This window comes from Sesamum indicum, linkage group LG4 (genome assembly GCF_000512975.1).
Source record: "Sesamum indicum cultivar Zhongzhi No. 13 linkage group LG4, S_indicum_v1.0, whole genome shotgun sequence".
In the NCBI taxonomy this organism is placed as follows: domain Eukaryota; kingdom Viridiplantae; phylum Streptophyta; class Magnoliopsida; order Lamiales; family Pedaliaceae; genus Sesamum; species Sesamum indicum.
In genome coordinates this window covers 17,267,445-17,276,683 of record NC_026148.1, presented here as the reverse complement: position 1 = coordinate 17,276,683, position 9,239 = coordinate 17,267,445, and the positions used below count along the sequence as shown (strand labels likewise).

Here is a 9,239-nt window from a genome sequence, read left to right as displayed (position 1 = left end):
AAGAAGAAGAAGAGGGGGAAGAAAACGAAGGGGAAGGTTCTTTCCCAGAGGAGGAAAGGGTGAGGCCCTCCCTAGAAAGGGCAGAGTCACCTGAATCCTCTTCTGCGGGGAGGCCTTCTGGGTCCCCTTCGAAAGAGATGCCCTCAGTGGAGAAGGAGGAAGAAGAGGATAAGGTCTTTGAGTCACCTTCTAACTTAGGTCCTTCCATCCTACGAACCTCCTCCATAGATCAGTTCCTTCAAGAGTATCATGTCGCCCTCGAGTTTGTAGTATATACGCTATCGCCTGTGAGTCGTCCCTTTCTACCTCCCCCTAATTGTTTATGTTTTTTCGCCGCCCAACTAAGGTCAGGTCTTCGCTTCAATGTTCCTTTGTTTTATTCTGAGGTTGTCCTTCTTTTTCGAGTTCCTTTGAATCAATTAGTTCTAAATTCCTTCAAAATTTTAACCAATTTTTTTTATAGTTCTTCGCTTCCATGACTATCCTGTAGCTTCCCATGCCTTTGCCAAGTGTTATCGCATTAAAAAGGCCGAGAAAGAGTTCTTCTGCTTTGTCCCTCGTCTGAGAGTGTCTTTTCTACATCTTCCTCATGCCCCGAAACATTGGAAAGTCAGTTATTTTTTCATTTTTCTTCCCCATGCTTGGTCCTTCCCCCGACAGTGGATCTAGAGGACTGCAACCCTATCTTCTTTGCTAGAAGAACTGAATGTCTCCCCTTATGATTGTCGGTCCTTAATAGATGAGAGGTTATTGGGGCATTTTGGCTCTTTTGTCAGATCCTTTGGGGAATTCTCTGGGTATTCCTTTCAAGTCTTTGATTTGTCATCGCTTTCTTTTCTTGGTGTCTTTCTGAGATGTTGATTATCTTGTTTTCTCTTGTGCAGAGAATATAGTGTTCGGCAAACTGATGCAGAACCAAGTGTTGGGGGTCATTTTGGGGGCCAAATCTTCTAAGGAGGCCCCTGCTTCCAGTGACTTCAAGGGGGCCTCCCCAGGCCCTATAGCGAGGAGTTCCTCAAAGAAGCCTCGGACGGGGCACCTTCTTCTCGCACCTCCTCCATGCCTCTCCCTACTCCTCCCTCTAGAGAAGAGATGGATACTCCTTCAGGACCTGCCCATGCACCTCCATAGTGTCTTCACAGTCGCCATCTGCTCGATCAAGACAAAGGGAAGTCCTCCCTGGTAGTTGATTGGAGGAGGGGGGTTCTATCGCCCGGGGACAGGCAACTGCTATCTCCTCTTGCTAAGGTGGAGTTAGAAGGGATGGGGGCCTTGTATCTCTTCAAGGTACCCTTCAGTTAAAATTTACCGCTTGTATTCGTGCGCTTTTTTTTGACAAATTTTATTTCTTTGTAAGATGCCTCAATTTATGAGGAACTTTCTTCCAGGTCCTAGGGAACCCCTTTTTTTGGTGATGCCCAGAGGCGTAAGCTGGAGGACAGGTTGGAGCGCATAGAGAACGAGAATGTCAAATTGAGGGATGCCAAGAAGGAGGTGGCAAAATGATGTCAGCAACTGGAGAGGGAGGTGAGGCAACTGAAGAATGAGGCAGCCACCTAGGAGAGCGCTCTAAAGAAGGCAGTGATGGACTTCCCCCACTCCGAGGAAAAGAAAAACTTCCTGGAGGCTTATTTGGAGAGTCGCCTGAAGGAGTTCAAGGGCTCTGTGGAGTATCAGTAGGATGTAGCAAAGATAGCAGGGCCCTTCTTTGAATATGACTTTTCAGTCTGCAAGGAGTAGTTCCAGGCTCAAGGGTACCCCTCTACAGGAGAAGAGTCATCCTTTCTTGATCTTGCTACAGCTTTGGATAATGCACCCGATTCCTTTGTTGAGCCCTCCGTCTAGGGAGATGGAGCTCTCCCCCCAAACTCAGGTTAACTTCTTTTTTCGTCTTCTTTTCTTATTATCTTCAATTTTAACAATGGCCTTCGTAAATAATTTGCAGAAGGAGACCTGGATACCATTTTGGGGGAGGCCGATGCAGAGATAAGGAGTCCCCCCTACAAAGCCGCAATATACCACAACGAGGGATCTTTAGGGAGAGGGTGCTCCTGAAGAGAAATGAGAAGGGCCCCCTCTAGCCATAGATGGAACTCTTCCTGTTGCCTCCTCGCCTGTTGCCGACAACCCTCCGGAGAAGGAATTGGAAGACTCACGTGGGGAGAAAAATTGGTGTAAAATGCATATTAGTTGGAAAACAATTTATTTCTTTGCTTGGCCTGCTACCCCCATCTGAAATGAAGTTGAAACAATTTTATTTTTCTGCTTCCTGGGATATTTTCAATTCACCCCTGACCATGTTTAGGCTAGGGGTTTAGTAATGCACTTCGCTTGGTTCCTGCTTTTCATACTTGTTGTTCATCTCCATGAATGAGGTTGTCGATGTGTTGGTATCTATCTGCATGCCCAATTATGATGACGGACCCCTCCTCCATGTTTTTGGAGGAGGTTTGTCAAAACCTTTTGGTCTAGGGGGCCCCTTGTGACTTCTTTTCTTGCTAGATAGGACTTTCATAGTGCCACGTTCTAGATGGTTCTTGATTCATACTATTAACGGGTGCCTTCTAAGGACTCCAAGCAGGGATGTCCTCCTGGCTTTCTTGAGAAAGGGGGATGGCCCCCCCTAAAATTTCTTGGTGGATAGGTTCCTTTCTTGCAGTATGTACCCTTAAACTTTTCCATAAGTGAATAGTTGAACAATATAATACAAAACATATATTTATAAGAAGTAATGAAGTATAATATAGATGAAAGCTTAGAAGGGGCCCTTTTGGAGGATCTATAGGAGGATGTCTATCAGGAGGATATTTTTAGGCGGGGTCCTTCAGGAGGGCCTAGGAGAGGATGCTTTGTAGGAGGATATTTTTAGAAGGGGTCATTCGGGAAGACTTAGAAGAGGATGCCCTTTTAGGAGGACATTCTTAGGAAGGGTCCTTCAGGAGCACCTATTATGGGATTGCTGGTGTGGGTTGGAGATAACTTTCTTCATGAGTAGTACTTTTTAGGGTTGGAAATATTCCATTGTCGTGATATCGGATGTCCTTCAGGGTCTTCGAGTTCATAGACCATCATCCTATTACTGTTGTGACCTTGAAGGGGCCTTCCCAGGTGGGATCTAGCTTTTCCACTGGTTTTGATGCATCTACCATGCGTAACACAAGGTCTTCTACTTGAAGACTTCGTATCGTCACTCTCCTGTTATGAGTATAGAGCATTGTACTTTTATATCTTTGAGTTCGAATGAAAGCTTTTTCCCTCAGTTCTTCAATGAGGTCTAGATATTCTTCTAGTAACTCCGTGTTGTTTTCTTCTGAGAAATGTAGGATCCTGTAGGAGGGCACCAACAACTCTGTTGGATAATTGCTTTTGTCCCGTATACATGGTGAAGGGACTTTCCCTTGTGGATCCCCTAATGTAGGAGTCCTAGAAATTTGGTACTGGACATCCTGGAGACCCTTCTGAAGGCATTCCAAATGTGCAAGCCACTGAGAGGGACCTCCTAAGAGGCCATTGTTGGAGGAACCTATCTTTTGGCCATTGGGGGTGCAGGTACAGGGCACCTCCTTCAGCTTCTTCTTTAGGGGCGTCCACATCAAATGGAGTAACTGTTCGGGCGGGGGGCCAGTGCTACAACCTATTCCCGGATAGCCTCTGAAACTATTCGCTAAATGGCTCCCAAAAGAGCTAGGGATAACTCTCCCGAGCAAATGCATGCCGTAGTGGATCAGCAATAGGACCTACAAATCTAGGGGTGGTGGCGCTAGTGCCAGGGGTACTAGAGCAGACCCTTCACTAGTCGGGGTCAGAGACATTCCTGCAACAACTTGCAAAGCCTGATCATTGCCAGGTGCCTCCACAACCTTTTACGTGTTCGCGGCTTTGCAAGGAATTTCCATTATAACTCACGTTTGAACTTTGTGTTCCCACAAATGGCACCAATTGATGCGGGCAAAAATAGCACGGGTCCAACAAGCTTGGCTTTGATGCTAGACTTGGGGGAACAAATAAAAGAACTTGAGAATATCAGATTTAAGAGATAATAATCATAAAAGTAAATTATAATTAAAAATTAAAGTATGTTAATCGAATTTCATAAAAAAAATCATGTTCAAAATGGAAAGAGAGTGCAAAATAAGAGTTTAACAACAAGAATTCAGAGTCTGGAAGGTGTTCCCTGCCTGGGGACCGAACCTATATTTATAGGGGTTGTCCCCCTTCAGAAGGATTCTACATGTTTCCTTTAATCTTGGGATGAGTTGATAAGAGTTGTTAAGATAAGCCATAATCCGATCTTATCTCTTGCTAATCTTGCTAAGTATGACTTTAAGCTGAGGGGGATTCTTCACCGTTGAGGATTCCTTAATCAACAAGAAGTCCTTCTGCTCCAGGAGTTTAGGGCTTCAAAGGGACCTGCCTTGACACACGTCTTTCATATGATCTAGGTGTCATGCGTAGCAATCAGGTGGATATCATGTGTGGACGACTGGGTATGGGCCATAACCCGATCATCATTACTGGGCCACATACTTGGGCTAAATTCGAGAGTGGCTTGGGCGCTTCCCTTCATATGGATTGTAGGGCTAATGGGAGATGCCTTGAACTTTCATTTCTTCTTCTAATGTCATGGGTCCTATTGGGCTGTTAAGGGTTCTTAATTTTTACTTGCGTCGAACTTCTTTGGGTCATATACATTATCCATGTAATTTGAGAAATTGCATCCAGTACCTTTGAAGTTTGCTTCCATCTAGTAAATAAGTTTCTGACTTAGTAAAAATTCACTAAATTTGCTAATATTAACAAAAAAAACTTAATAAAAATTGATATTTATCTTCAATTGACTTATTATTAACTTATTGCATGTCATTTGTCTAGCTACCCTTATAACCGTGAAGATATACCTCTTCTCATACATAAATGCGTGAAGACGTATGAGATAATTTGATCATAAAAATATTTGTTTGACCTGCAATAAATCAGTAATAAGTCAATTGGAGGTAAATATAGATTTTTTGCCAATTTTTTTTTATAATAAGCAAATTCGATAAATTTTGATTAATTGAGGTACTTATTTGTTAGACGGAAGTAAATTCTAGAGGTGCTAAATATAATTTTCTGAATCATAAGGAGTCTACGATTAATTATACCAAACCTGGAGGAGGAAAATATAATTATCCCTTTATATATTGGATTTTATTACTTTAGAGTGCATTTGGTTGTAGTGAAAAATAGAGGAATAAGTAAAAATGAATGTGTAAGAGATAATCTTGTATTTAGTAGAAGGAAAATATGGAGGTGAAGTAAAACTCGATGTATATAAAACTCTTCCAAAGTCCATTCCTGTTTTCATCTAAAATTGAGTGAAAAAATGGGAGTATAAGGCAACAAAGATAAAAAAAAAAAAGTACGTTTTTACTTTTATTTACTCTATCACCCATATATATCTATCTATATAATTTCTCTCCAATTCTTTTCTCCTTCTCGCTGATAATACTTTACATAATTGCCAAAGAAAAAAATAACAGTTGTGCTGAAAAACTATTGCATCGAAGTCAACAATCAGGTAAACAACCTAGTTAGTAACTTTTATTTATTTAAACTAAATAGTTTAGAATAAATGAACAATACTCATTTTGATGAATATCAGCAAATTCGATAATTTTTCTTATTCTTATTTGATAAATATTTTTAATAATAAGATTTTTAAATTTTTGATATACTAAAATTATATAAATATAATATTAATCTATTTATTTTTTAATACAAAGTACAGATAATAGTAATTCAGTAAAATCATAAGAGTTAGTTTTTTCTTATCAATTTGTTTTCTCGTACTAATTACGAATAAAATTAGAAAACTTTCAGCCCCCTTCTCCAGCCACAATTCAAGATAAAGTACCTGCTTTCCCCCATTGACTTAAGGTCAAAAGATTATTATGAGAACACTATGCACCGCCCGTGAGGTTTGTTGTTGTTGCAAGTAGAACTTCTTGAGAGACTTGACATCCTCATCTTTCTATTTGGGACCCTGTAATAGGAAAATTGCTGCCACACACGAAATCTTGTTTTTCTTAATATTCATCTTATTTTTAATGAAAATGGCATATTTTCGGAATGAAATTTGACTGCAGATATGATCATAGTAGACGAAGACTGACCAAGTCATGAAGAAACTGAAGCCAGTCTTGGCCTTCTGACTTGTGGGAAGTACTAGGTACCTGAATCTGCTGGGCTTCAGATTTCGTTACACTCATCAAAGTTTAATAGCTATATGATTTAGCACCAAGAGAGAGAGAGACCTGACAGTAGAATCTCCTGAATCTTTGACGTGGTTATCTTCTTGCATGCCATAAGACATCATGGATTGCATAATTCCATTGACTTTGATCCATTTCACCATCAGAATACATCACATTATGCAATAAACAAGCAATACAAGGCAGATGAAACTCCGTATAGATTTCTGCTTTGAACATCACATTAAGTGTTAAATGGTTCAGATGTGTGAAAGTTGAACCAAGTGTAAAGACTTAAAGCATCAATCCTCATGAACTGGACGTCAATGGAACTGCTTGTAGTCGTCGGTTACATTCCAAAAAAAGGCAATGGAAAAATGTCCATCATGCAAAATTTTCTCAGCCTCTAAGTTTTGAGATGGAATGAACTGAAAACAATGAATTATTCTTGTACTGTAAATACATTCAACATCATAAGAAATAGCATCAAGAAGACGTTTAAGAAACAATAGCCCAGATGTAGAACTCAGAACCTATACTGTAGCCAACTTGACTGCAGCTTCCCCAGAGGCAAGGCTTTTCATAAAAATATATTAAACAAGAACAGTTTTGAGCAAGGGAGAAAAATCTTGTACCTGTCGGAAAATCAATTACATATGTATAGAAAGAAAATTTACACCCCTAAGATGCCAAGAAATTTGCATTTTCTGATGCTGCTGCTTTCATGAAATTCATAGGGTTTTGGTTCCAATGTAGTAAGGCCTGAATCCAGAAGGTATCTAGAAGCTATTGCTTCTTGTTACCTTTAGAACATGGACTGGTCAGTGACTGCCAAATGCACTCTTAAAATGAACTTGACCTGGTTCACACAAATATTTCTTGAATCGTCAATCCCATAGACATGGGCATTCTCAAAGAAACAGAAAGAGGCTGATTGTCACATCATGCACCAGCAGGATAATTCTACTGTGAACCTTTCATGCATTCTTGGTGGCCTTTTCTATGTTGTTCCACAATAGGATACAGCCATTCTGAGAATATTTAGAGACAAAAATATGACTTACAACGATACTAGGATTCGTAGTTCCTGTCTATATGTTCAATCCTTTCATACACCTAAAACATTTCCACAGAATTCACAATGAAATTGGTGCTTCAAATAAAGAAAAACCTGTATTTTTCATTGGACATTTGGAAACAGAATGACAACTTCAGAAAGAAAATAAAAGGTATTGCAACTGGTTAGCTGTCGATCCATCATAATCTACACTCATCAATCAAAGTTTAACTTACTGACAGTACAAAATCATCAAGTTAGGAGGTGTCACCGTGGTGCCAGAGAAATGGTAAAGTCAGTTACAACACCCAATTTCTCCAACCAGTTCTGTGACTCCAAGAACATCTGAGAAATCCGCATCACCACCTTACCCATGTCTGGCCTGCTTTCTGGATCTTCCATCACACAATCCAATGCCAATCGTGCCAATTTCTCCACCACGTCCACTGGGTATGAGTCCCTCAACCTCTTGTCAACCCACTTCCTAACCCCTCCTCCACCGCCCTCCACCGCCTCCCTTGCTCCATCCACCACCGATATCCTCACATAACTTCCACTCTCCTCATCGACTCTATAAGTCAATGCCTCCATCCCGGACAACAACTCAAGAATCACAACCCCAAATGCATAAACATCACACTTCTGTGTCACGATCCCACTTCTCTGGAACTCCGGGGCCATATACCCTCTAGTCCCCTCAAACTTCTTAATCTTACTATCTGATCTCTTAAGCTCCTTAAAGCCGATATCATCCTTCACAACCTCACCACAAAGCTCAGATGTACCGAAATGGCAAATCTTGGCATTCAACATTGGCTCCTCAACAAGAATGCTACTACTATTTATATGATTGTGCACAAACTCAAATCCTAACCCGGTCGAATTATGAACATAATCCAATCCATGAGCTATATCAGACGCAATCCGTATGCGCGACATCCAATTTGACAACACCGTAAAATTAGGGTTCATAGCATTTCTAAGACATTCAGCAAGACTGGCACCAGGAACATACTCATAAACCAAATATATGTAACTACCAGAAATAGAAGCACCTTTCAACTTCACCAAACTAGAATGGTGGCTCCGGCAAATTACCGAAAGACGATCCACAAGCTCTGCGGTGTCCATCTGGCGGCGGAACCTGCGCTGAACGATCATCGCGGTCTGATCACGTATATTACACCGCCAGGCGGTGGAGGACGACGACGACGAATGTGGCTTGAGCAAGAAATTGTGGGTCGCGGCGCAAATTTCTTGAAAATCATAGACGTGGGGCTGTTCGCGGAGAATGGAACCCCGGAGGCTGGTAAGAGATGTGAGGTCCGAAGCGGAGGATCTCCGAGAGTCTTTATAGAAGCTCGAGGTGGAAGCTGTGCTCGGGAGTACGAAGTTGTTGAACGCGCCTGATGATGACGAAGAATTCTGATGGGATTTCTTCGATGTCCTTGATGATGAAGATGATCTTGGGGTGGCTGAAGAAGGTTGCTTGGTGGGTTCAATCACTTGTCTCGTCATTTTCTTTGATTTGCACATGGAGAAAACCTTTTCAGAATAGAAATTGAAAAGAGAAAGCTGGTAGGTTTGTGGGTGAGAAATATCGAAGACGGGTTGAGAAACGGCATGTGGTTGCGGTGGTCGGGCGCGGAGGAGCAGCTAAAGTCCGCCCCTACGACGGGATTGAACTGTAGGAGTTGGGATGGGGTGGGGGTTTGGAAGTATTTAGTCAAGTCTTTTTCCTTTTGGAGGCGCTGATATATATTTATATTGGAAAGTTTGTTGACAGCAAATTTAGATTTTTCTTGTGATTGTTTGACTGAAAAATACAGATATGGCATTTTCTTTTAATACATCCATTATAATTAAGTTATAAATTAATTATTTAATAATTAATAGGATTAAATACACTTATATATCTTCTAAAATACAAAATTACACTTTCTCTTAAA

At 41.0% G+C, this 9,239-nt stretch overlaps 1 protein-coding gene and 1 long non-coding RNA gene across 2 annotated transcripts; one reads left to right on the top strand and one right to left on the bottom strand.

Moving 5' to 3' along the window:
- On the top strand, window positions 770-2,376 carry LOC110011913. Its single transcript, XR_002287010.1, has 3 exons — window positions 770-1,287; window positions 1,389-1,873; window positions 1,946-2,376. It is a non-coding gene; the product is annotated as an uncharacterized LOC110011913 (long non-coding RNA).
- LOC105161324 (lysM domain receptor-like kinase 3) lies at window positions 7,394-9,026 on the bottom strand. Its single transcript, XM_011078971.2, has one exon. It carries the CDS (start codon window positions 8,824-8,826, stop codon window positions 7,558-7,560), a length of 1,269 nt encoding a protein of 422 aa, XP_011077273.1. The 5' UTR covers window positions 8,827-9,026; the 3' UTR covers window positions 7,394-7,557.

Bases quoted from the DNA above. Each gene is read 5' to 3' on its own strand.
- LOC105161324 (XM_011078971.2), bottom strand. From the start codon at position 8,826: ATGTGCAAATCAAAGAAAATGACGAGACAAGTGATTGAACCCACCAAG.